Genomic DNA, 27464 nt, shown 5'->3' on the forward strand with positions numbered 1-27464 from the left:
GATAGTGGTGGATGTGTGTGCAGGTATATCACAGTACCTGTAGAGCATTTTTCCTCTGTCTCTCTGACATCAGCTCAGCGTTACTCTGCTCCTCCTCCAGCTCCTCCTCCAGCTGACTGACTCGTGCATCTAACCTCCGCTTCTCTTCAAACAGAAAATTCCTGGACAAACATTACATTTAAGTTCACATACTAACCGACAATACACAGATTCATGTAAGATATCTGTAGTGAAGGGATACTGACTTTCCAGAGCTGCTGTTGACCATCTCATCGGCCATCTCGTCTCTCTCCTGCTGAGCCTGTCTCTTCTGCCTGTCTGATACAGAGAGCTCCTACACAGACAAACAAATGCAAATGATGTTTTAAAATAATTGAAAAACATTAAATCTCTATATTTATTCTGGGTTTCAGTTATATAAACCAGGGTTCATACACTTTTTCACCAATGATTTTCAATGAGTTTTCCATGACCTTTACCTAATTTTCCATGACCAAAAAAATTACTCGTTCTCAGCGGTACCAGACATTTTTTTATTTTAACATGGTAAACTGGAAAATAAGGTTGGCATATGAAACATGTTGTGCCCATCTAAAACAAATCAAATCAAATAGTAGGCTTACTAGCTCCTACAGACTAAAGCCACTGGAGACTAGAGGGCGATTGTAAAATTCTCTCACCAGCAAAATACCTTGTCAGTTAAATGCCTTCTTAAATGTTTCATTACTATCCAGTATTTATTATCGTTATAGTATTACTACTTCGGCGATTAGATAAAATATAAATTATATTTGATGCATTGGTTACATTTCCATAACTTTGGAAAAAATATTGTTTTCCATAACTTTTCCAGGGCCTGGAATTTGCATTTTGAATTTCCATGACTTTTCCAGGCTTTCAATGACCGTAGGAACCCTGATAAACGCACCTCAGTGAACTGCAGGACCTCTGCTTCCAGAGTTTGGATCCTCTTTTCGTTGTCCTTGGACTGAGCCATCACCTCTTCCCGGGACAACTTGCTCTCATCTAGCTCGCGCAAAACTTCCTTCATTTGACCCTGTGAAAAAAAGTTACATTTATACCTAAATTCGGGCCATTAATGAGTTCAGAATATCAATGTTTATGCGTAGCGAAATGTATTTACCTGCAGCCTCCGTAGCTGCTTCATAGCGTCCTCTTTTCCGCGGGTGGTGGTCTCCACCGTGGCCTCCGCATCCTGCAGCTCTGCTTCCAGCTGCTTCTTGGACAACACAGCCTGAGACCTCTGACTCTTCTCCTCCTCCAGCTGGATCTCCAGCTCCCTCACCTGGCAAAGGACAGAGGACAAGAACATGTTGTGTGATTTGGAAAGAAGATATGACAAAATGTGTTGTTGCTGTTTCTCTCTCCCTCCTCCTCTCTACCTGTTTGCTCAGTGCCCTCCTCTTCTCCTCTCCCTTCTCCTCGTTGGTGCCGATCTCCCTCTCAAACTGGGCCTTGAGCGCCTGCAGGTTGACCTCCAGCCTCAGCCTGGAGTTCTCCGCCTCCGTCAGCTCCTCGTCCAGCTCCTGCGTCTGCATTCGCAGGTTCTGTGCTTCAGCTTCTAAGCTCCTGCGGCTGCGCTCCAGTTCATGGACCTGATGCGAGAGCAGAGAGGAGACGGTGACTCACTGAGGATTTAGACAGAGAAATAACAAAGGAGTCCGACGAGAAGGACTCTTACACTCTTGCCGACGTCGTCCTGCTGGTTAACAAGCTGTTCCATTTCCAGACGGAGCTGCTTGTTGGCCCTCTCTAGCTCTTCCTTTCCTTCCTGGGCCTCCTACACACAGAAGATCAAGGAGAGAATGAATCATCACAATCGCAGATACATAACAACCATTGGTGTGCCGTCTACTCTCAGTTGGTCTACCTGCAGAGCTCGGGAAAGTGCCATGTGTCTGGTCTCTTTCTCTCGGCTGTCTGCTTCTGCTCGGTCCTTTTCCTCTGCCAGCCGAGCGCTCACCGCCTTCTCCTCGGCCAGACACTGAGGGGGTGAGAGAGACACAGTGAAGAGGTCAGGAGAAGATATCTCAGAAAGACTTTTGCAGCTGGTGTGTGGAAACAATCTGATGGGGCTCTGACCTGGTCAAACTTCTTCTGCCTCTTCTCCAGGGCCGTGCAGTTCTGCCTCTCTCTCTGCAGGGCGAGGGTCATGTCCTCGATCTCCTCCCTCAGTCGCTCCCTCTGCCGCTCCACCCTCTCCTTCTCCTCCTCCTTCTGCAGCTCCTTTGCGACGGCGCTGTCCAGCTCTCTCTGGAGTTTCCTGCGCGTCTCCTCTCCGGCTTCCACGGCCGTGTTCACCTCCTCCGACTGCTTACGGAGCTCTGCCAGCTGAAAGAGAAAGGGGTTAATAACTCATAATAGTGACGTTGAATCTACACTTTTGGATATTGTGAATTATGAAATTAAATGTGGTAAACTGAAACATGATCCTGCAAGGTTTTCTCTGATTTACCTGCTGGGCATGGGTCTGAATCTGCCGGGTTAACTCTTTGGCTCTCTCCTCCTCTTCCTCCTGTCTCTCCATCAGTCCGTTCTTTTCCTCCTCCAGCACTCGTACCCTCGAGCCGTGAGCCATCTTTTGACGACTTTCATCCTGCAGTTGTTCCTGAGAGAGAAGAAAACATTGAGTGTCAAATGTTCAAGATGGGCACCAATAGTACATTTTCCTAAAAACTATAAATATTCTCTCAAGTGTCTGTGGTTGTAGTCGTATTAAACACCTGCCCAATCCTCTGCTGAGTGTTTCACTGTGTTACCTTGGCATCATTCAGCTGGCTCTCCAGGCTGCTGACCTCTTTGGCCAGCCGAAGGGATTTGGTGTCAGAGGAGGACACACTGCCGCAGAGAGTCTCAAGCTCACACTGAAAAAAGACAGAGTGGATAAGTTTACTTGAACTAATACAGGAAGATCCCTCTACTGCAAACATTCAATCTGACTTCAAAACATACAAATCAACACGAGAGAAAGATTATCTTTCGATCCCGTTTGAATTGTGCCACGAATTACACATATGATGTTTGTCAATTTAAAAGATAATTTTGCAAGTCAAAAAAAGAAAATGTGTCGTAAAACTGTGAAGTAACACTTTTTTTGTGTGAAACCGCTCAATGAACTACATCTCTCATCTCGCACCACACACCAAGACGGCCGTCACGTTGGCATATTTCACTTCTTTCTTTCAGAATGAGGCGGAAAGTATTAAAAGAGGTGAAAATCACTACAAGTCTGGGCATGTTGAGAGCTGTATACAAAAGGGGAGTGAGTCGGTTCCGTAAGAGCCAGCATGCGGGTCCGGGATTCTGGGATTTGTAGTCTTTCTAGTTGCGTATTTTTCATAGTCTTATATTTCAACAGTTTTAAGACAAACTGTGACTTTTTTGACATGGAAATTATTTTTTAAGATTGACAAACATCATATGTGTAATTCATGGCACAATTCAAACGGGAAGATAAGTTTCCTCTCTCCATTGACTTCAATACATAATTTTTCCAAAATAAGGTCCCATGGGTCGGAAGTAGATGGGCGGGCCTCTCTATTTAACCACACAAACAAATTCACAACTGAACAAGTACATCTAAGGCTTGATATCAGTGTGTTGTATCCATTTGCACCTGCAGCTTGTGCACTTTCTCTTCCTTCTCGTCCTGCTCTCTGTCGGCCTGAGCCAGGCGGGCGCTGACCTCCTGCAGCTGACCCTCGGCCCTCTTACGACCTCTCTCGCTCTCCGTGCGGCTCGCTTGGAGGCTCTTAAGTTCCGAGCTCAAATTCAGCCTCTCTTCCTCCAGCACTGATTTGGCCTTCTCGAAGGACTGACGTGCCTGAAAGAGAAGATGGATACCACGCCTGATGAGTGACATGTTTACACGTGGATGAGTCTTTGACAAAGTTGGTGTTTTTGTTCTTCTTACTCTCTTGCTGTTGTCCAGCTGTTCCTGAAGGTTGTCTATGGCACCGCTGTGTTTGACTCTGAGCTCTGAGAGCTGGGCCTCGTGGCGGCGAGCCCCGTCTTCCACACACCGCTGGAGATCATTTAACTCCGCCTCCCGACGAGACCTGTGGAGATAGGATAGGGTCAAATATGTCCTTTATTATCAGGGTATATGCAGGAATCCTGAAGTCAAATGTAATCCCTTTTAAGACCTTTTTTAAGACCCTTTCCATACATTTTAGGCAAGGCAAGGCAAGGCAAGGCAAGTTTATTTATATAGCACTTTTCAACACAAGGCAATTCAAAGTGCTTTACAAAAAATGAAAGAGATTAAGAAAATGGCATTTAAAATCAGTCATTAAAAAGAAAAGCTAATAAAATAAACATTAAAAGAAAAAAATACATGGATAAAAGTTACAGTGATAAAAGTTACAGTGCAGTCTAAGATATGAATAGTTCAATTAAAAGCAGCGACAAAAAGAAAAGTCTTCAGCCTGGATTTAAAAGTAGTCAGAGTTGCAGCGGACCTGCAGGTTTCTGGGAGTTTGTTCCAGATATTTGGAGCATAATAACTGAATGCTGCTTCTCCATGTTTAGTTCTGACTCTGGGGACAGAAAGCTGACCAGTCCCTGAAGACCTGAGAGATCTGGATGGTTCATAATTTAGCAGGAGGTCAGAAATGTATTTTGGCCCTAAACCATTCAGTGCTTTATAAACCAGCAGCAGTATTTTGAAATCTATTCTTTGACACACAGGAAGCCAGTGTAAAGACTTCAGAACAGGAGTGATGTGATCCACTTTCTTAGTGTTAGTGAGGACTCGAGCAGCGGCGTTCTGAATTAGCTGCAGCTTTCTAATAGATTTTTAGTGAGACCTGTAAAGACACCATTGCAGTAGTCGAGTCTACTGAAGATAAAAGCATGGACAAGCTTTTCCAAATCCTGCTGTGACATTAGTCTTTTAATCCTAGATATGTTCTTTAGGTGATAGTAGGCTGATTTAGTAACTGTTTCAATGTGACTGTTGAAACTCAGGTCAGAGTCCATGACTACACCTAGATTTCTGGCTTTATCTGTTGTTTTGAACATTGCAGACTGAAGCTCAGCGCTAACTTTTATACGTTCTGACTTGGCTCCAAAAACCATTACCTCAGTTTTATCTTTGTTTAATTTGAGAAAGTTCTGACACATCCAGTCATTGATTTGTTCAATGCACTTACTCAGTGTTTGAATTGGAGCATAGTCTCCTGGTGAAATTGTCACGTAAATTTGTGTGTCATCTGCATAGCTATGGTAACTTATTTTGTTGTTTTTCATTATCTGAGCCAGTGGTAGCATGTAGATGTTAAAAAGAAGAGGCCCCAAGACCTCATCGCCACTTTGAGTTTTAACCAGTTACATTGGCGACACACTTAACCTCACATTGACTACATACAGTATTGATTGTCCTTCCTACTTATCTTCCAACCATTTGGACGCAAACTTGCATTTCCCCATAACGATGTTGTTTAACAACCGGCATAAACGGAGCTTTGCGCGCTATCGAGCAGTGATTGTGCGATATCCTGTTCAGATGACGTCAAATCCAACGGGATGCCATCAATAAACTACACAGTGTCACACTACACACCTACGCAATGATTACATTCAGGCAAACTGTAGAATACAACCTCTTTGGACCATTTATATACTTATTGAAAACAAGCTACAAAATGGAATACCTTGGAAAATGCCGTTCAATACTTTTTAATAGCCTTAATTTTCACTAAATTGATTTATCAACTTTTAATACTTTTTAAGACCCCGCGGACCCCCTGTTCATGATTTATTTTTTAGTCCTGATCTGACAAGAGAAATACAAAAATGGAACAATCAGAGCCTAAATGTATGTGCGCATTTACCTGAGCTCTTGCTGGGCAGCTGTGGTGTCCAGTGTGTCCTCCAGCTCGGTTCTCAAAGCCTCCAGCTCCTCCCCTAAATCTCTCCTCTGTTTCTCCGCCCGCTCCCTCATCCCTCGCTCATTCTCCACTTCCTCCTTCAGCTCAGACACCTGGGACATGGCCTCTCTCAGCGACCTCTGAGCTTCAGCACGACGAGCTCCTTCTTCCTCCAACCTGACAGAAACAAAGAAACATTTGTTTTGTTCCGCTTATGGTCATGCACAACTAAAAAAACGCTAAGTAAAAGGTGTCGGGTGTCAGATCTTTGATTGGGCTTTATTTGTGTTTCAGCATCTATCGTGTGTGTGGTCCTCTCACCGGCCCTGCAGGGTGGTGATCTCCTTCTCCTTCTGAGCCAGACTGCCCCTCAGCTCGGCGGACAGCATGCCCAGGTCTGAGAGCTGCTCCTGGGCTTCCACCGAGTCGTTCTCCATCCTCCTCTTAAACTTCTCCTGCTCCAAGCGACCCTGCTCCTCACGCTTCAGGCGCTCTGCACACGGTTTATTTGTTTGTAATATTTGTATTTGGTTTATTTTCTAAATTATAATGACTTGTAAGCCTTCTTGGGCTAGGCATAATATGTTTGCATGACACAATAATAATTGAAAGTCAATATATCAATGTTAGAATATAAATGATAAAGGTATTGGATTTTATTTCAACATTTTAAAGTTGTGTCTTTCAAAAGAATTCATAGAAACACATGTAGGTTGCCTGTGTGATGACATGAGGACATTTACCCTCCAGGTCAGCGATGACGGCCTCTTGTTTGTTCTTAAGTTTGTTCAGACTTTTAGTTTTCTCCTCTTCCTCAGTCAGCTGATCGGTCACCTCACTCAGACGCTCTTCAAAATGTTTCTTCTCCTGTTTAGTAAAACAAAGCATTGCATTGAAATGTGTGATGCACAAAACAAACACAAAAGATGATTAACTGTGATGCCCACCTTGCTGAGTCGGTCTCTCTGCTCCACTGTAGTAATCAGGTCCGTTTCAAGACTCTTCACTTTGGTCTCCAAGGTAACCTTCTCCAGCAGGAGGCGCTGTCGTGCACTTTCCTCCTCCTCTAACTGCTCTTCCAGGTCCTGAAAAGAGGATACCATTTAAATAACATGCAGGGAAAGGAAGCTCAAATCTCAGATTCACTTATTTTCACTTTGTCTCCTTACCTGAACATTCTGCTGCATCCTCTTCTTCTCATTGGTCAACTGCGTGCCTCTCTCCTCCTCTTCCTCCAATCGAGTCTCCATCTCGCCCAGCACCTCCTCGAGCTCCTGTTTCCGACTGGCCAACCGCGCCCTCATCTCCTCCGCCTCCGCAAACAGCTCCGCCTCGGCCTGCAGCTGGTCAGCCAGCACAGACTTCTCCTCGATCAGCTAGAACGTGTAAGTAAGTCAAGTTTATTGATAATGCGCTTTTCACAGACAAAGTGCTTGACAAAACAATAAAACATCATCATAGGAATCGTACAATGATAAATGAACACACAAGCCACGTGTTAAGAAGTCATAAAAGCACCAAAACATAATAAAAACACAATAAAAACTAAATAAAAACGTAGTATAAAATCACGCACACCGGTTACTCTGTGTACCGTTGTACCGGTGTACAAGAGAGGAGGAAGAGGAGGAAGAGGAGGAAGAGGAGGAGGTGAGCGAGGCACTGATTATATAGACATTTTTATTGATTGGGATAAACCCCTTGAGATGCACCATCTCGTTTTCAAGGGGGTCCCGACAATAGCAACAACTTACAAACATACATAAACAAAAAGACAAAATGCAAAACATGACACACAAGACAAACCACATACAGTCTGTTAAGTGAAATTCAAGCAATGCATACAATCATTACAATTTGAGACAGTCAAGCAAATCAGTTTCATCAATATCAGTTTCATTAATAACAAGTACAGACCAGTTAAAAGTGAGATGATAATGCATGTTTAAACATACACAATGATGCAAGAGATCTAATAGCAGCAGGTAAAGTATTCCAGTCAGTTGGGGCTTTGAACATGAACGCTCTTCTGCCAGTCAATTTTTTTGCAGAGGGGACAGAGAAATAAATCTGAACAGAATGTCTAACTTGATGAATTGGTGAGTAGGGTACAAAATACTGCTTTAAATAAGGGGGATAGTTAAGATAAATGCATTTGAATATCAGCTGAAGACAATGCGTGTGTCTTCTTACATTTAAAGAAGGCCATTTAAGTTGGTTATACATTGTGCAGTGATGTGTACGAAAAGGACAACCAAGAACAAATCTGCATAGTCTATTGTAGGCTATGTTGAGTGGAGCAAGATCTGATTTATGTGCATTTTGGTAGACAACATCACAATAGTCCATAATCGGAAGAATAAGTTGAGAAGCAATTCTCTTTCGGACACTGAGTGTAAAACAATTACGGAATCGGTGTAAAACACCGATTCCGTAATTGACTTTTTGTATTACATGCTTTATATGTAGTTTAAATGAAAGTTCCGAGTCTAGCCATACACCAAGATATTTAAAGCTATCAACTTTATGCAGAGAAGTGCCATCCTTACATGTTATTACTACATTAGGTTTGGATTTGAGCTTCTGCCTGGTACCAAAGACCATGGTATAAGATTTTGTTTTGTTAAGCAGTAGTTTATTGTGTGATAGCCAATCAGGATCCTATCAATCCTGATTGATAGGATGGGGTTTTCATTGTAGGGTAGACAGCAGAACAAGATGGAGGTTTGTTTACCTGAGCGTGTTTCTTGTCCAGGTCTGTGTAGTCCTGCTCCACTCGGGTGACGTGATCCTTGGCCTTCTGGAGGTCCGCCTCCCTGACCTGGATCTCCTCATCCTGCCGGGTCACCTGCAGCAGGGGCTTCACCTGGTCGGCACAGAACAACGGGGTCAGAGGTCAATGTGAGGGACGTCCCAATTCCTGCATCCCTTATGATTTAATTCCCTGGCTTTCTACATTTGTCATTCCTTTGTCAAGGATCTAAAGTCAATGTAGGGATCATACAACATATTGCAAAGTTAAATGACCCAATCCAGTTGAGTTTTCTTTAGTAAATATGTGTGTCTATTGTGAGCATGGATGCTAAATATTTTCCTACCTGAACCAATTAGTAAGGATATCTCTATTTATATTTGCGATCACATTTCAGCAGAACATTTAAAAACAATGCTAGTTTGATTGGCTGGTACAACTGAAAATAAATTCAATCAAAAGGAGAATAGAAGTAAACCGAAGCTTTACAGCTGATTCAGAGATCACCATTGGCTACGTTTATTGTTTATTTTACATCTGTGTTGTAATGTAGTGGTACCTTGGTGAATAGCCGCCACCACTGCCAGTTCCTGAGTTTGAGGTAAGCGGCACAGTTCCTCTGCATCACCCTCAGAGCGCTCATCTGCTGCTGCTTCTTCGTGAAGGCTCTGAGAAGTCAAAAAACAATATAATAAGTCAACAAAACGATATGGGCTTATCGCAGGGGCGGATCTAGAAAAATATTCATGGGGTGGCAAGAGGGTGGCAGGAGATTTTGAGGGGTGGCATCCCCTGGCAGAAGTATATTTAATCGCAGTCATATCAATCAATGTTAACTTGGAAAGCCACAATATTGATATTTTAACTCAATAACATTAGGTGACATTATTGTGGCGCAACAGTAAATCCTTAAATATAAAAATATAAGGTGGCAGACATCATTTAATGAATTTTAAATGAACAATAACTGAATGAGTCAACAAAACGATATGGGCTTATCGTGACATGTCTGAAATGAATATAGGTAGTGGCTATCTTTCAAACAGAACATATAATATTTCAGGTAAAAGCTCTTATTTATTACTTCTTGTATACTTTAACTTCCTTTGTGCATTAAATGTGTTATAAAAATAAACTGACCTCTGATTAGTTAGCCTCCATTGTAAAATATAACATTAATATTCATGTCCTTTACAGGCCAAATAGCTGTCAATGTTGTTTAAATGACTGAGTCACTGATATGGGCTGACAAAGGATTAAATATTAATGCTCCTTTAAGAGGGAAATACAAAACGGCCTCCAGATTAGCAGCGAGTTCTCCTTAGAGAGAAATCCCTTGTGTGCTACAGTAGATGTTTGTCTACCACTATCCATTAAGATTGATTCGGTAAGAAATTGACTAGCTGATAATAAATAAACAAAGGCAATCAATGTGTTACACCAACATTGCATTTAGCTGACGCTTTTATCCAAAGCGACTTACAATAAGTACATTCGACCAAGAAGATACAAACTTGAAGAAGATCATATAAGTACAGGTTTCATAGAGCCAAAACATTTCAAGTGCTACTCAACTGGCTTTAGATAAGCCAGTCCTTTATTAGTATACAAGTGCTTTGTTAGTCATTTTATTGCTCGAAGTGGAGTCGAAAGAGATGAGTTTTCAGTCTGCGCCGGAAGATGTGTAAGCTTTCTGCTCCAACAGGAAGAACATTTTAGCCTCTCTCTCTTTGCTGATGTTTGAAATGAGATAATGAGATAATGCTCTTACTTGCGAGCGAGGTAGCCTCTGGAGGCGCTCTGGAAGCGAATGATGGTGTCTGTGACCTTCAGGTCTCTCTCTTCCTCCAGATGAGCCAGGACTCCAGCTCTGAAGAAGACTTTACTCTGACCGACCCTGAACAGGTTGAGATCCAGCTCCAACGCTTTGATCTGAACACGGAAACAGTGGTTGGAGTTTTCCAGCATTTATATAGTGAGTTGTATTCTCATAGCTCCAGAACAATGACTCACCATGAGCTCTGATGCCTGTTTGCCATCCATGAAGGTGCGAGGAATAGCATTAGGAGTCAGGATCTCATATCTGGAAGACAAATGTGGTTTTGTAAATATGAGTGTTTGAGTGAAGGAAATAAGTCTGAGGTAAAAAGTGTAATTAAGGAGCCATAGGAAGGGCTCACATACAATCACACACACCTCTGTCTGAACTCCTGGAATGGGATGCGGTTAGGGAAGCCTTGTCTGCAGATACGGATCCCTTCCAGAACTCCATTACACCTCAGTTGGTCTAAAACCAGGTTTGGGGCCAGCTTACCAGCCTGACCACAATTAAAGGTACAAGAATGGACATTTTAAATCAAACATTTCTTATTATTTCCACCTGCTATTTGTCTGTTTTAGTTTAAATCTGTGCCTATCCTTTTTTCTTACCTTCTTCTCGTGGTTGGGGATGATGCAGCGGAGGAAGTTGGGGTTGGTGTTCCTCAGTGTGGCCATCAGCTTTGTGAGAGACTCTTTGTACAGCTGACCAACGGTCCTGAACATCCCCTTCTTCGTCTTCAGGCCTGACCCTCCGAACGAGACCGGCCCGCTGCTGTCGCCTGTCGACACCTGGTCCACACTCACGATCCTGTCCACTGGACGCAAACATAGAGCGGGGCCTCAGTTTAGTGGAGTAAAAAAGAGTGTTTGCCAGATTTGGCATGATGATGTCGGTGTTAATGCCACACTAACGTAATGGCTATCAACTAGTACTTACACATCTGCTATCAAGTCTCTGCACAGATGATATCAGATTGTAGAGGAGTACATTAGAGATGCAACAATATTGTGTTAAATTCAATGACAGCAGTTTATATTTGCCAGACCAGTGACATACACAGTCTTAACACGGGGCATGACACATTTTTTAGGTTCACCTGTTTGTTTTAACATGTCTCGACAGGCATGACCGCAAATTTGTCTCATGATTCAGTCGATCCTTATTCGACAGGTTTGTTTAGCAATTTACTCTAAGAAAAATGTAGGCAATTCCACAATTAGCCTTATATTATTTACAATATAAAAACTATTAGACCAATACTGAGGTGGCTTTTAAAACTCTTTAAATGGTAGTATTGTATACCAATATGTTGCATCTCCAGAGCTCAATCAGGATCACATTTCTGCCTGGTTGGTTTTCATAAAACCGCTCCAGTGGCAGATGTTTGTGGACGCATTTTGCAGCACAACTCTTATGTGATCCTGAGTGGGATTTTTGTGACTAACCGTGAGCATGCTGCTACCTTTACCTGGACATTTCTACACAGCCTAGATTCATTACTTCTACTCTATACATGGAAACAACTAGATCACACAAACACAGCACTGTCACTAAAAGCAAAACTTGGTGAAGAGCAAAGAGAGAACTGAGCAGACAGCACAGTGACGATACAAAACAATAATTAACTACATGTAACAGCTCGTGACACCACAGCACAACTAAACACAAACTGCAATCTAACAGCGGACAGACAGTTAAACAAAGGAGCCATGTTAGCAGAGTGAGGAATGTGAGTGTGACACAGAGGAGGAGAAAAACCTACTGTCGGAGCCATTAGCCTGGATTGTGGCAAAGGAATCAAAGAAGTATACACGAGGAAGAGTTTGAATATCTGATGCAGGAAGAAGGAAGGAAGGCAGAAGAGGAAAGGAAACAAGGAGCCAAGGCAAGCACCAAATGAGTGGAAAGGGGACAGAAGGAAAAAAGACCAGAGAAGTGAACAAAGGTGAAAACAAGAAGGAGGAATAACAGAGAGAGGAGCAGAGAGTGAGAGCCAGCAGATAGATGGAAGAGTTACAGGATAGAGAAAGAGAAGAGAAAGAAATACCGTAAAGTTAGAACATTTTGCACCAAAAAATACATTGTTTATACTTGACAAGCCTGCATAAAATAAAGAAAACAGAAATGTATTATATTGTTGTTAAAAGTACACTCTTTTAAATGTTTACATGAAGTCTACAGATGATAGGTTTACTGTACATGATTATGAATAAACGTGAACCAGTCTCACCCTCCTTCCAAAGCTCTGAGACAAAGTGATCAGACGACTGGTGGAGAAGAGACGCCACGTTGTCGTTCAGAGGATCCATGTTTTTCACTAACCAATCATGTGCCTTGTAGTCCACCTGAGAGACATTACGGAGGGCAGGGGACATTTCAGTGCATTCCTTTGAATGGTAAATACGGGAAGCACGGAAAGATGTTAAGAAATGATGGGATACCTTGCCAGCATAGTGAATGATGGAGAAGTCTGCTTCCCCACGTGGTTGCTTTGGTTTGAAGAATTTCGGATGGGTGCCTTGCTCAGCGGACACCTTCTCCACAAATGAGCGGTCGGTTGCCCGGGGAAACCAGCACTCTTCATCCAGCAGCGCCAGCACACCAGGCGGGTGGGCCTAACAGAGACATTTATTGTGAGTGAAATCTGGACTTTATAGTTCAAATAACAATGCCTCAAAGCAGAGCGTGCACTGCCCACTACGTTTGTGTTTCTATTCATGTCCTTTTATCCACTTTGTCTTCTTCATCCATGGGTGTGGTTGACTGTGGTGAAGTGAACAGGTTCTATGTCCCACAGGTTCAATCTGGAACTTCCCACACTCACCAAACAATGCACATAACTGATATGACCATTATAGACCCTTAGCATCTGTCATTCAAATGGTAAAGTATTAATATGTGTATTCACTGGTTTCTCGATGAGGTCAATGCACGGCTGTAAGTCAAGGCCGAAGTCGATGAAGTTCCACTCGATGCCCTCCCGCTGGTACTCCTCCTGCTCCAGGATGAACATGGTGTGGTTGAAGAGCTGCTGCAGCTTCTCGTTGGTGTAGTTGATGCACAGCTGCTCAAAGGAGTTCAGCTGCAGAGGAGCAATTTAAGAAAGGAGAAATGTAATGTTAACTATGATAGAAAACGCTTGTTAGACAACGTTTGACAATACACTGACGATCCACACATCTACATGCTTCTAATGCTATCCGCGATCTGATACTCATTGTAACAGGTCCTTAAAACATTTTGAAATACAAAGGAAACAGGCCTTATAACAAATATATCAGAACAATTGATCATACTTCATGATGGTTTTTTTATAATTTACATCAAACTAACAATCATTATATGTACAAACCTGGAAGATCTCAAATCCAGCGATGTCCAGGATGCCTATGAAGGAGGCTCCCTGCCTCTGCCTGCGGTCCAGAGCTCTGTTGATCCTGTGGACCAGCCATCTGAACAGACGCTCATATGAAGCCTTCGCTAAGGCCTCCACAGCAAAGTCAGCCTAGATGAGAAAGGGTACTCTGTCAGATACACTTCATAGACAAAAACATGTTTATCTGTAAGAGCAAAAACACCTATGCACACAAATCGTACCTGTTCTTTGGTCTGGGCCTTCTGCACATACTCTCGACCCACTTTGATTCTGGGAGTGAGGATGGCCCGGGTGAACTCCAGCACGTTGATGCCCAGCAGATGGCACAGTTTCTGAGCGGCTGTGTTATCAGGCATCGAAGCCTGATCGTGGTGCTTCTCCTTCATGAAGGAAATGTTCCCCAACTGGAGCACAGAGGAGATCACCTTCAGCATGGCTGAGGAGAGGTGAGACAGGGAGGGGGGAGGTGATTAATAGAAGGGATCAAATGTGCAAAAAGCAAACAACTTTCTCTCCTCTCCATCGCCTCCTCTCTTACATAGCGACTCCTCTGGGGTGAAGCCCATTATAACCATGGAGTCCATGGTCTGGGTGAAGTTGTCTGCATCGCTCTGACCAGCGACAGGGATGGAGCCTCCGCTGAGAAAGCGGTACTGATCAGCAGTTCCTAAAAGCAGGTCCGCTATGTAAGGGAAAATAAGGGTTGAACAGAGTGATTGATTTAAGCGCTAACAACATGAATAACTACAGGACAAAGATACATTTTCAACAGAAACACATACAGTATGTTTTGTAGTATAGCAGCAATTTACTCTGTATTCACATGTTTGCAACTATTGTCATTTGGCTCACCTTTTGTCTCTTCAGAAGTTCCACACAGAAGCTGGTAAAAGATATGGAACGTCCTCTCGTCTTTGGCCTGACGGGTGGCCCGGGACTTTTCCAGGAGGTCTGGATTTATTGGTCATGGAAATATACAGCTGAAACTAGATATATTTTCCTTCTGTCCTTTTCCACGTTTAGCTTTAAAATCTGAATATAGCATATGTAATATTAATGTGTACGTGATATCAAAACAACCTATGATCTATTACTTCCATACGTTTCAGAAAGCACCTTGGGTCGGAAGCCTTTTCGCCTAAAAACTCTGCATATATCAGCTAACTTAGACAGCAAGAGGAAATTAATCTTTCAAAGACTTTGATAGTATGAAAAAGGATACAGGTTTCGATGTTGGCACCAACAATGTACCCCGCCACATCAAAATTAATGCGGATGAATTTACCCTGAAAAACAAAGAAAGAGAGGAAAGAGTTTCATATCAATTGTACAGTAAATCATCAAACGGACAATAATGAAGGGAGGTAATATAAATATATAAATATAAACATATATCTGTTGGTGCAATGTATCTTGTTTGCTCTTACAAATCTAGAGGAGTTGTCGTTCTTGACAGTCTTTGCGTTGCCGAAGGCCTCCAGGATGGGGTTGGCCTGCAGCAGCTGTCTCTCCAGCTCACCCTGAGACACACAGGGGACGTCAGATCAGATTCACAGCACAACAAAGACAACAGCCTCCACAAAATACTTCCATAGGGCCCATCCATCAACTAAAATGCACCATATAACCATGCTCTTCCTAAAGTTACTACTGATGTAATGTAAAACAACAACAAGCATGTCACAGAAAGAGCAGTGGCAGAAAATGGTGCAATTAAGGGCCCAGAAAAGCATCTGCAAACACACACCATCCCCAGACCCGGGAACAAATGATTCTCAACATCAATAAAGATAATAGGCCCTCATCAGTTTAGCAATCAATAAGGGCATCAATCATGTTTCATATTTAATTCATTAAAATGTGATTGCCTACATTATTAAAATCTATCAAGAGTCGGTTGAGAACCACTGTTGCAGAAAAACATGGGCCGAGGGAAGCCGCAGATTTAGATGCTATCATACACAAGCTGCATATTGGCTGGTTCTAGCTGCAATGCATTACTTTATGTTGTCGCATTGCCAATGCAGCAGCTGTTGATGCAGCATCAGCAGCTTTAGCAGCCAGTGATGGGGAGCTACTGTAGCTACTGGATGTATAGGAATGCAGACAAGCCAACACCAAAGACACATACCTCCGCACACACACACACACACACACACAGCAGTACAGCACATTTTATTGTGCATATGTGAACAAAACCACATATTTAAATGTGTAAACTTGTTGACTTGCTACACACACACACACACAAACACACAAACTGGTGCAACAACACACACACTTACTCACCTGAATCTGCACTCATTCAGATTACACACACACTGTTCAGTTGATGTAATTTACATCAGAATGTTCTTACATTTTTATAGCAACATAAAAACCCGTGACATTTACAAGTCACTGTAAATGTGAAGCCAAACATCAGCGCGCTAAGAATTGTTTTGGTTGCCAAAACTACACATCCAAAAAGCCAGGGCTCATTCAGCGCTAAGCGCAGAAGACATGATTCTCGTCATGTATCAAGAGAATCATTTTAGCATTTTCTACATAGACATTTCTACAATGCGTCACCCCAATGTCTCTAAATACTCTCATACTCACATATTGCATGCTCTGACGAGGGGGATATTAGGTTTTAGGAGGGAGGAGAATGGTTGGATGGGATAAACAAAAAAAAGACAAATAAGACAACAATAACAACCACAACAGTTAATGGGGTTACAAACACACATCATCAAATAAAGTGTACAAGGCTCAACTGTCATGAGGAACCACATCAGTGCTGACAGGTAAAGGTTTACTCTGTTAGTCAGTTCATTAAGCAGGAAACAGGATGGGACCAAAGCACAGGACAGCAGGAAAGAGTTAACTCACCCTGTTCACCAAAGTACAGCCTCTTGTTAAAGACCTAGAGCCGTCCATCTGAACATGCAGGAAAGAGAGAGCCGCAGTGCCGAGAGAGGAGAATGAGGGGAAACAAGTGCAGGAAGAAGGGTAAGGAAACTTGCTGAGAAAATGCAGAAATCAGGACTGATTGATAGAGGCATGTGAGGTAAGATAACTGCACCCGCAGGAAAACCCATAGTGTCTTATGATCATAAGAATAAGTTAGTGTGAATGAATAATAAAGAGGAAAGTGATTGAGGTTCAAGGGAACTTTGAAATAAATCATCCACCACTGAAAGCACTGAAACAAGGTGAGTTGTATTAGGTTAGAGGAGTAACATTTGGGGAAATGTGCTTTTGTTATTCCTTTCCTACAGCCTGAACCCTATTTCTTTACCCCCTTAAAGCTCCTTTATCACACTCTCTATTTTTCCTGTTATCCCTCATTAATGTTTCTGAAAGGCCGCTCTTCCCTGTGTATGTTGTTTCTTCAGCTGCTCTTCTTTTAGTCAGACTTCTGTGGTGTCTCTGTTGGGACTTACCTGTAAAGCTTCCTTGTTTCTTCCCAGAGTGCCTCCCTTATGGGAAGAGGCAACGTGAGCCATATACTGGATGACTTTCTTAGTGTTCTCTGTTTTCCCAGCTCCAGACTCGCCTCTGGAACAAAAACACACACAACCAAGTTAGTAACACACAGAATAAAAAAAGAATTCTCTTTACACAATGTCCCATCGAAACACATATGGTCTCAATTATGAATGGTATATGCATTTTAAAGACAGAGAACACACAGGAACAAATGGCCTAACTCTCATTCATCACACCAATAACTATAGGGCCCATGCAGTGCATTCAAAGCCACAGGTCTAAACAGAAAGCAGGTGTGGAGGATACAGGCAGCGTCAGTATTGTTGCTTTTGGAGAAGAACGAAGGAGCATGGGGTAAAAATAGCAGCTGTAAAAGTTCTAAAAGGAGCCGAGCAGACGCCTCGTCCCAAATACACTGATTTAAGATGGAAGTGGGATCCTTGACAATGACAGGAAGAGTCTGGCAGGAAGACATGATGACAGGGAGATGGATTGAGAGTAGGTAGGCAAAGCATGGGCACAAACAGACAGGAGGAGGCATTCACATTACAGGCAAGACATCTTTTATTTTCTGTCCTGATTCTTTGAATTCCTGTTTGAGAACGGCCCCTACCAAAGATCAGTGTGCACATTGATATGTCCTGTACATGTAATTGTGCATTTAAAAGAGTCTTATCCCACATTAACTATGAATATCTGCAACAAATGATACACGGTTAAGAAGGCCAGAAAGTATTTAAGGTCGAATTTTAGATGTATTATTTTTGTGTCAGAGACGAATTAAAGAGGCAGTCCCTTAATCATCTGTATTATAATGACAGAGAAACACACATTTTAGATATTAACATCTAATGTCCGGCAGTGGCTCAGTCAGTAGGGGCTTGGACTGTGAGGGTTCAAGTCCCCGACCAGACCTAAAATATGGAGTGTGGACTGCTACTTGGAGAGGTCCCAGTTCACCTCCTGCCCTGCTGTGGTGCCCTTGAGCAAGGCACCGGACACCCCCCCTTCCCCCCTCACTCCCATTGCTCCCGGGGCGCTGTACAATAGCTGCCCACTGCTCCTAGTACTAGACTCCTGGTACTAGGATGGGTTAAAAGCAGAGGCCAAAGTGTGTGTGCTCTGCATGTGTGACCATTAAAGAGAGTTTCATCCCTCCCAATTCTATTCTTCTACATTTCGAGTTTTTTTAAAATAATTTTGTCAAAGAACCATCTTGCTTCAGTTTGCAGATTGAAGAGTGTCTTAGAGATGTAATTGGGATAATAGGCACCACCTCCCACAATAATATGCTGTCCTAGATCTGATCAAAATGTACAATACAAATGATTCTTATAATACTTAAAATCGGAATCTGTAACTGAATGCATATTTATATTGATGATCTGTTCAAGCGACTGAAAGCCTGTAATACTGGATGCATGATTGGTAGTACTAGTGAACCATATTATGTCTGCAGATGATCTTGTTGTGCTGAGTCCATCTAGCGCTGGTCTTCAGCAGCTTCTTGCTGTTTGTTCTGTGTATGGTGTGGAGCATGACATCAAATACAACGCCAGTAAGAGTGCTGTCATGATCTTTAGAACCAAAGAAGATAAATGTCTAACATTTCTTGATTTTAAATTGTCTGATATTAATCTTAGTGTCTGTAATAAGTTAAAATATCTTGGACACTTTATTACAGAACAAATGACAGATGATGAAGATATTTATAGGCAATGCCGCATGATGTATGCACAAGCAAACATTCTCCTATGTAAGTTTAGTGCGTGTACAGATGGAGTGAAGATGTCTCTGTTCAGAGCATATTGCACACCGCTCTATACGGCACATCTGTGGTCAAACTACAGAAAAGCAAGCTTACGGAAACTTCAAGTAGCTTATAATGATGCCATGAGAATATTTCTGAAGAGACTTCGATGGTCTAGTGCAAGTGAAATGTTTGTGGCTGCAGGAGTCAATACTCTACAAGCTGTTTTAAGAAATCTTATGTATAAATGTATTTGCCGGCTTAATGACTCTGATAATGAAATCCTCTTGGCCTTATCGAACATAAGGTTTAGTACACGCTACCAATCGCAGCTGTGGAGACATTGGAATAGTTGTCTCTTTGTAGGACACTGATTTAAATTATTCTTAAACTATGAATTATTTTTATGCTGTGTATGTAATTTATTATATGTAATGTCTTGTATCTGGACCCTGAGTCTGTAATAAAGTTTTCATTCATATGTGCACATGGAGGCACCAATACAAACAAATGAGCACACACTAAAACACACACACACACTCCAACAGTCTCATGGTGACCCGCACAAAGATTCTCCTGACGGCAAAGTACAAAGCCTTCACAGTCACACTCAAACACTGGCGTCCTACAGCAGGCTACTCACGTGCAGAGGATTGCCTGATCTTCTCTGTCTGTGAGAGAAAAACAATGTGAGGACAAATGAGTGACATATAGAAAGATGAGTGTTAAACATGTGGTTTAATACAATGCTGACAAGAAATTAACATTAAACAGCCTCAAGGATCCCGACTCTGCTTATTTGAAAGGCTATGCATGTTGACATAAGATGACTTGAAATAACACAGTGTACAGTGCTGTATAGGAGTAAAGGGGTTTATAATACAAGTGGGATATCTTGGCCAGGAGAAACGTGACATGATTTTCATATCGTCCCATGCCTACTCGCACCACAGGTTTTAATTAGCACTGTATTATATGTGCTATTAGCCCTCTAGCCCACTGCTACTGTGCATATATCCCTGACTGTGCTGTGACTCTGGCATGTCAGTCACTCCGTCACTAATGAGCACGTAGAGAGAAGCAGGCCACCAGACAAACCACACAGCACTGCTAGGAAATGGGTGGACATAGTTCAAACATTACCTCGTATTAGTTAAGATTCCCACATGTTCAGTCTAGAATAATTCATACTGGTCCTACTGGTTGGATCAGTGTGGAAACACACCTACAAGCTACCCTCATACGCAGACACAGAGCCTCCTCTGTCCTGTTCTCTTAGTAAAACATCCTGAGGCAGAGACGTTGCTCAATCCTTAACTGCTTTTTGGTGGTTGCTGGGAATTCACTCTCATGAGCTCAACATGCCAGGAATGGCCCAGAAACATATCTGTCACGCATTGTTGTCAGGAGTGTAATATGTGCCTACTATCACCACCACAACAAATACACATCACCTCGTTACAATCCTCACTGTGCCACGCCTAGAAGTCTCTGTTGCGTACAAAACCGACCACACCTTTACATTTATGGTGTGGCTTAGCGATCAAAGATCACAGAGGGGGATTCTGTGCTGCGTTGTAAGCCAGCTGAGTAGAAACATAATGTTTGGGTTGGGTAAGTGTCGGAGGTAGTCAGGAGTCAGAGTTCATAGGTAGTGTAGAATACCTTGTAGCATGCTGCGATAGGCGGCCTCTGATATGGCGTAGATGTGAGGGGGCATCTCGTGGCGTTTTTTGCCCCGGTACATGTCCACGATGGACTCTGTGTAGATGGGCAGGTTCTTGTAAGGGTTGACCACCACACAGAAGAGCCCTGAATATGTCTGGAGAAACACACAGAGCAGAGAGATTAACATATTCTCATGGTGAACTCCACGAATGGCTTTATTTCGGTATCAGTATTGCTTTGTCTGTTGGATAACTCTCTCTCTGCAGATGCTCAGTCACTAGAGTTAAATGGTTCGTGCTTGATTCAAGAAAACGGTCAATAACTGTGGGTGGTTTAGCCTCTCCTGTTTGATAACTGCAGGAGTAGTATTCTCTTATTAAAACATTGCACCGCAGTAAACCAAGCGTTAAGCAATCAATGCAAATCTGTCATTTACATGATTCAATATATTATGCCGGTGAGCAGCATTGTCCAAGATTACTTATAGTGATACGGTAAAAACCTCAACATCTGAACATTCATGGAACTGTCAATTAAACTAATTTCGTTCAAGCTAAAAATGTTCAGCCATTTAAAGACTGACCAATGACACGTCATATCATAACATACACACACATGGTTACAGTGAAGATGGCTGTAGTCAGCAGTTCTTCTATACGACAGTTGGCTCATGTAAATGAGTGCTGCATGATATGAGGAGCTTATGCAATAACGTTGAATATCCCGTGAACAATATTGCTTGTAAAAAATAAACTAATATTCTATAACACATAGGTTTGAGCAAGCTCTCCGATTGGTCAATAGGTGTGTTTGATTCCACGATCAAACAACGATCAATAGAACGTGCCTAATCACAAAGTATCCAGTGGCCTACACACGCCACTAGCCTACCGAAACTACTTCCATGAGCCTACATCGTGTGGTTTCCATAGCGACGTTTAGCGACACACAGCCGTTACACTGTTATACATTGTCTCTCGTTGGAAATCGGTAGCTACAAAATGTCAGATTTTAAAGTTAATTTTGATTTGTTGGGGGGCCTCAGTATTGATGAATGGTTGGGCATGGACACAGACAGAAAGATGTGGAGCAACGCGCTTCTTGCCGGTCCGGGACACGCCATGACACGGCCACTGGAGGAAAGCTCTTCCTGTAACGTAGTCCTACCCGTGAACACCACCGCACCCCCTGCAAAAAAGTCTGGCATGGAGTTCATGGAGAGCTGTTTCAAGAATTGCACTTTTAATGGCAGCATGAACATCCACCTTCATTCTGAACCCAAAATGTTTCAGCACCATGGACAGCCTGATTTGATTTGTTCCGCTTATCCCACGCAGTGATTACTCAGATATTTAAATAGCCTAATTCAAGAATTGTTTTCAATAAATTGGTTAATAATATATTATTTACTATAATTATATCAATAACTGTAAGCGGGGTAGCAGGAGTGTTCGATTGATCGGCTATCGTTACCATGGGAACTACTTTCTAGGAACTACTTTCTGACGGAGATTAACTCCAGCAGAAAGCGTAGGTTTGGGAGCAAATCAGCCCACATTATGAAATTATTTTACGATATTGTTGATTACAATGATAGTTTGTGTAATAGAATCGCAATAATACACTTGAGGCCGTTCTTGAAGTACAGGCAGTACTGTCGTACCAATAATGACGTTCAAGAACGGCCTCTCGTGTATGATTGCTTAATTAAACGTCTACTCAGCTCTGCCTTTCTGCTGCTTATAGATGGCTAGCAGCCTATGGCAGAGATCCATAAAATACCAGCTAGCTTTGACTGCTCCACTGTCACAACGGCACCGAGGTAAAGCCTAGAAATCCTGTATTTAAAAAACACTGTTGCACAAAAATGTTTCAAACAGTGAATCAAGCTAAAATAGTGTGGGATCCTCGGTGCAAGCCGAAGGGACTATTCAGTGGACATTTACATTTCCACAGCATCTGTAATAAACATGAACAGCTAGAACATCTCCTCCTTGAGTCCAATATTGTTTGGGAATATCTGAATCTTGGCTAAAACAGTCGTCACCATCCACTCTTGTATCTATGTCAGGATATAATGTGTTTAGGAAGGACAGACTGAAGGGAAAAGGAGGGGGTGTGTTGCTTTATGTGAGGAATACCTTTACTTGTAGGGAGATTGCACTCCCAGCTAATATTGAATTTGATTGTGTTGGTGTGGAAATCACACTTTGAGGAAATGTCCCTCAACATGATTTGCCTGTATCGACAACCCACCGCTAAGGTGGATTTCTATGACCAGGTACAACTCCTGCTGAATTCCTGTGACTCCAACAAAGAGCTAATCATTGTAGGAGACTTTAATATCAACTGGAATGACAAACAAAATAGAAAAAGCTTAAAATGGATCACGAATAAACACAACTTAATACAACTAATGGATCAACCGACTAGAATAACCAAAACCTCCAAGACTATGATAGATTTAGTATTTACAACAAAGCTGACAGAATAGTTAAAACATACAACTTCCTGACTGATCTTTCTGACCATAATCTTGTTCTTTTTGCCAGGAAACTCACAAAAAAAAGGTTCATGGCCACAGCTAAAACCCCTGCCTTGGCTTCACGCTTCATCCCCAAAAACCTGCAACAACGTTTTATGGAGGCAGTGAAAATGATTAATTGGGGGAACACTGTCCTCTGAAGACATTGGTGAAAACAGTGATCTGCCTTTGGGACAGGAAGGAACGTCATCTTCCCTGGCTGAATCTACAGTGCAGGAATTTAATGAAATCTAGAGACCAACTATTAAAGCAGAGCTTGAAATCCGGACTATCCACTGACAGACAGAAATTCACTCATGCTCGTAACAAGGTAACACAAACAATAAGACAGGCCAAAGCAAACTTTTTCATCAACATAATTGAAATCACAGAGGTGGAGGTAAAACATATAATCTTAGGGTTAAGAGGTTCTAAGGCTAGGGATGCAGATGATTTCGACACCAACTTTATAAAGACAAATATCGACGGTCTAATAAAACCAATTAGTATGTTAGTAAATCAATCTATCAGCACGAGGGAAGTTCCATCGTCCTGGAAGGTGGCCACGGTGACACCGATCTATAAATCTGGGGATAAGGCAATAATGTCCAATTACAGACCAATCAGCATCCTCCCCTGTGTCTCTAAGGTAGCTGAGAATGGGTGTCAAAACTAATCACCAAACATTTAGACAAAGGTTTCGCTCCACTCCACCCAATGCAGTTTGGTTTTCGTGCTCACCACTCCACTGAGACAGCTAACTGTGTGGTTCAACACTGGCTGAACAACATTTGCTTACAGTTAAATGTAAAAAAACAGTATGCATGATGTTCAGTAAACGACCAGTCAAAATCGAAGGATCCAATGTGTTTTTAAACGGATCAGAATTAGAACTAGTCCCCCACTTCAAGTATCTTGGAGTCATAATGGACTCAAACTTGACTTTTAAGAAACATATCAAGAAAGTATCCAATACCATTAAATTCAACTTGCAACATTTTAAACAAATTAGACCTTTCTTAACTGTCAATGCTGCAAAGTCAGACCTCCACTGTATGATTCTATCCCACATTGAATACGGTTTGACTAACTGGTCGTTTGCTTGTGCCACGAACCTGAAACCAATAGAACAGCGGTACAAGAGAGCTATCAAGGTTTTTGACAGAAAGCCACATTCATACCACCACTGTACCATCCTTGAAAAACACAATTTCTTGAGTTTTGACCATTTTAAGTATTTTAAAAGTACGTGTTTTTTTTATAAATGTTTACATGGACTGCCCCCCCCCCCCCCTTAGGGGAATTCGTCCACAAAAAACACACTGGACGCTGCACTAGGTCAGAAACCAGAGGAGACTGTGAAGTCCAAGGCAGCTCATTGTGGAATAGCCTCCCAACTGAGATACGGGATTGTCCCACTCTCAATAGCTTCAAAGGTCAACTCAAAGAATGGTTGAGAAACAACCAGATGTGCAATCACCGCTAAATGCACTTGAACACAGGGGCATCTCCTCTTGCACTTTATGTAGCACTAGTACTGCTTAAATACAGAAAAAATGGGTTTAATTGAAAGGAAAATAATTCCAACATTCTTTTATCTAACATTGACCTGTATTTTACAATGTAAGTAACAGTGTAATTAATGAAATAGCAATATATATATACAGTATATATATTGAGCAGGTTTAATGTAAATAAATGGGGCCAGCTATTTTCTACACGGCTTCCCTATACACTGTGTGTGTGCCTTCCAACTGTAGTGACAGACATGATAAAGACATGTGGCACTTATCTTATCATATTGTAACACGCCTCTCAAAGCTATTCCAACAATCTATCACCACTCCTCTCTTAAACTTTCCCCTCCGCATCATCATCCATCAATTAACCAGTGTACAGCCAGCCCAGCTATATTTAAAGCCGATTTATAATTGTACTTTACTAAACTGTGTATCTCAGTTGTCATTGGCTTACATCACTATCTTCCCAACTATACTATCCTACTCATATCTCTTCTTTGCACTCTTGTACTCCTTTTCTGCAGGAGAAACTGGAGATGCCTCCCACTGCGACGACACACACATGAACAACTTTGTAAACTGACCCTTCTCCTCACTCACCCCCCCCCCCTATCAGTTACACAGGAGATGCCAGAGGAGCGAACACGTGCATGTACGTCACAGGGAATGTGCACGCAAAAATGTTTGTGAACATTCTTGTGAGACACAGCTTCTTTATTACTTATATGTCCTGAACTTGTTCACATCCTCATGCGTTCATTGTGTTGTGCACTCACATAGATCAAGCCAGAGTAGTATCTCTCTCTCAGGTTGTGCAGCACCGAGGCTTCGTTCAGGCAGGTGAGGTCGGCCATGTCTTCTACTTTGCTGAAGCGCGGGGGGTTCATTCGCTGCACCTCCTCCCTGGACAGAGTCACCTTCCTCTGGCTGTCCGTCAGCTCCACCTCCACCTCATCACCGCGCTCCTCCCGGATACTGGCCGACTGGGGGGAGAAGAAGGAGATTTAATAAAAGATAAAATGGGAGTTGAAGGTAGATAGAGTTTATGTTCAATGTGAGAATCAATAGGAAGACACTTCAATGTTGCTTTTGGTAGGTAAAACAGCACAGTGAACGGCAATGATTAATCATGGTCAACAGCAATTTAACAATTAAGAGTCCTAAAAAGCAAAGCCTTTATAAGATATGCAGTCAGGAAATCAATCCTGCAATAATCAAAACAAATTGATCAATCTATTGAAGAAGTAATTGTGTTACTTAATTTGTTTTTAGAGATTACCAGCTTTTCTCTTTTTTTATTTTGATCTTATTAAACCTTTCTTTTTGGACTGACAAAGTCTAGAAAAGAGTATCATAAAACTAATAGTTAGTCTCATCCCTATATAAAGACACAAAAACAATGGTCAAGTAGTCTTTTAACTCTACACTAACCTAGCCTGTCAGTGAGATTTAAAGTGAGAGTTGTTATTGTATTTGTCAGCAGACAAGAATAGATGGTGACAGAAAGAGAGAAACCCTCTTGTCATGCTGTCGTTCTTGTGCTTGTCGGACAGGAAGTGTGCTCTGGGTCTGACCAGGTCAGAGGATTCTGCTCTGCTACACTTTCTTCTCTCTGCTACTTGACATGCATACAGAACACATCAAATATGTGCATGTCTGTGTTTTCGTGTGTGGGTGTATATTAGTCACAGATTAAACTAGATGCTCGGACTATGAAACTGGATGAAAGTGTGTCTGTCTGTTTGTTATGATTGCGTATATTTGGTATGTGTGTGCCATTCTCAGATCATGAGTGTAAAATGAAGTCAGTGGTGCTACAACGGCCTCTTTAACATTAGGAGGCTGAAGGAGGGTATTGTTCTATTCATAGAGCTTTCTATGAAACCAGTCCAGCAGAGAGAAGGAGACTTAGAGACAGGACACACAATTCATGTCACATCCTACAATATGCACCAATAAAACTCCTAATGTGCATGATACAAGTACCAAGGATAAGTGGAACAAATCATTACTATGACATGGACCTTGTGATAGTCATTAGTCGTAAATGTGTTAGAGAGCATCACAAGGCATATTGAGGAACCTATTAGGATGAAGGAAAGCATGGAATAAAGTGTATCATCATGAGGACTGAAATCTCATAAAACATAATAGAGAGGCGAAGTCCCGCCCATCTACTTCCGACCCATGGGACCTTATTTTGGAAAAATGATGTATTGAAGTCAATGGGGAGAGAAAGATTATCTTTCGATCCCGTTTGAATTGTGCCATGAATTACACAAATGATGTTTGTCAATCTTAAAGAATAATTTCCATCTCAAAAAAGTCACAGTTTGTCTTAAAACTATTGAAATATAAGACTATGAAAAATACGCAAGACTAGAAAGACTACAAATCCCAGAATCCCGGTCCCGCATGCTGGCTCTTACGGAACCGATTAACTCCCCTTGTGTGTGTGTACAGCTCTCAACATGCCCAGACTTGTAGTGATTTTCACCTCTTTTAATACTTTCCGCCTCATTCTGAAAGAAAGAAGTGAAATATGCCAACGTGACGGCCGTCTTGGTGTGTGGTGCGGGATGAGAGTTGTAGTTCATTGAGCGGTTTCACACAAAAAAAGTGTTACTTCACAGTTTTACGACACATTATAATTTTTTTGACTTGCAAAATTATCTTTTAAATTGACA

General features: G+C 42.1%; 1 protein-coding gene across 9 annotated transcripts in view; it reads right to left on the reverse strand.

Moving 5' to 3' along the window:
* Positions 1-27464, reverse strand: part of myh14 (myosin, heavy chain 14, non-muscle) — a 38672-nt gene that overhangs the window by 7106 nt on the left and 4102 nt on the right. For 4 of the 9 annotated variants that reach the window (XM_034197195.1, XM_034197191.1, XM_034197200.1 and 1 more), the window contains exons 3-41: positions 25554-25760; positions 20731-20887; positions 19709-19736; positions 17270-17384; positions 16716-16763; positions 16443-16454; positions 15269-15361; positions 15064-15127; positions 14694-14792; positions 14380-14523; positions 14063-14277; positions 13818-13970; positions 13374-13547; positions 12907-13080; positions 12696-12810; positions 12228-12296; positions 11074-11279; positions 10840-10961; positions 10657-10726; positions 10415-10575; positions 9203-9311; positions 8626-8757; positions 7061-7267; positions 6839-6976; positions 6635-6758; positions 6213-6384; positions 5856-6068; positions 3935-4079; positions 3638-3844; positions 2781-2885; positions 2477-2629; positions 2104-2352; positions 1892-2005; positions 1703-1801; positions 1404-1616; positions 1145-1306; positions 929-1057; positions 246-334; positions 38-161 (exon numbers count right to left, since the gene is read on the reverse strand). In XM_034197195.1, coding sequence (XP_034053086.1) covers positions 38-161; positions 246-334; positions 929-1057; positions 1145-1306; positions 1404-1616; positions 1703-1801; positions 1892-2005; positions 2104-2352; positions 2477-2629; positions 2781-2885; positions 3638-3844; positions 3935-4079; positions 5856-6068; positions 6213-6384; positions 6635-6758; positions 6839-6976; positions 7061-7267; positions 8626-8757; positions 9203-9311; positions 10415-10575; positions 10657-10726; positions 10840-10961; positions 11074-11279; positions 12228-12296; positions 12696-12810; positions 12907-13080; positions 13374-13547; positions 13818-13970; positions 14063-14277; positions 14380-14523; positions 14694-14792; positions 15064-15127; positions 15269-15361; positions 16443-16454; positions 16716-16763; positions 17270-17384; positions 19709-19736; positions 20731-20887; positions 25554-25760 — 5310 coding nt within the window. The remainder of the gene's footprint in view (positions 1-37; positions 162-245; positions 335-928; positions 1058-1144; positions 1307-1403; positions 1617-1702; positions 1802-1891; positions 2006-2103; positions 2353-2476; positions 2630-2780; positions 2886-3637; positions 3845-3934; positions 4080-5855; positions 6069-6212; positions 6385-6634; positions 6759-6838; positions 6977-7060; positions 7268-8625; positions 8758-9202; positions 9312-10414; positions 10576-10656; positions 10727-10839; positions 10962-11073; positions 11280-12227; positions 12297-12695; positions 12811-12906; positions 13081-13373; positions 13548-13817; positions 13971-14062; positions 14278-14379; positions 14524-14693; positions 14793-15063; positions 15128-15268; positions 15362-16442; positions 16455-16715; positions 16764-17269; positions 17385-19708; positions 19737-20730; positions 20888-25553; positions 25761-27464) is intronic. The other 5 variants (XM_034197196.1, XM_034197193.1, XM_034197198.1 and 2 more) reach the window with 5 other exon arrangements.

This window comes from Gymnodraco acuticeps, unplaced genomic scaffold (assembly GCF_902827175.1).
Source record: "Gymnodraco acuticeps unplaced genomic scaffold, fGymAcu1.1, whole genome shotgun sequence".
NCBI classification, from domain to species: domain Eukaryota; kingdom Metazoa; phylum Chordata; class Actinopteri; order Perciformes; family Bathydraconidae; genus Gymnodraco; species Gymnodraco acuticeps.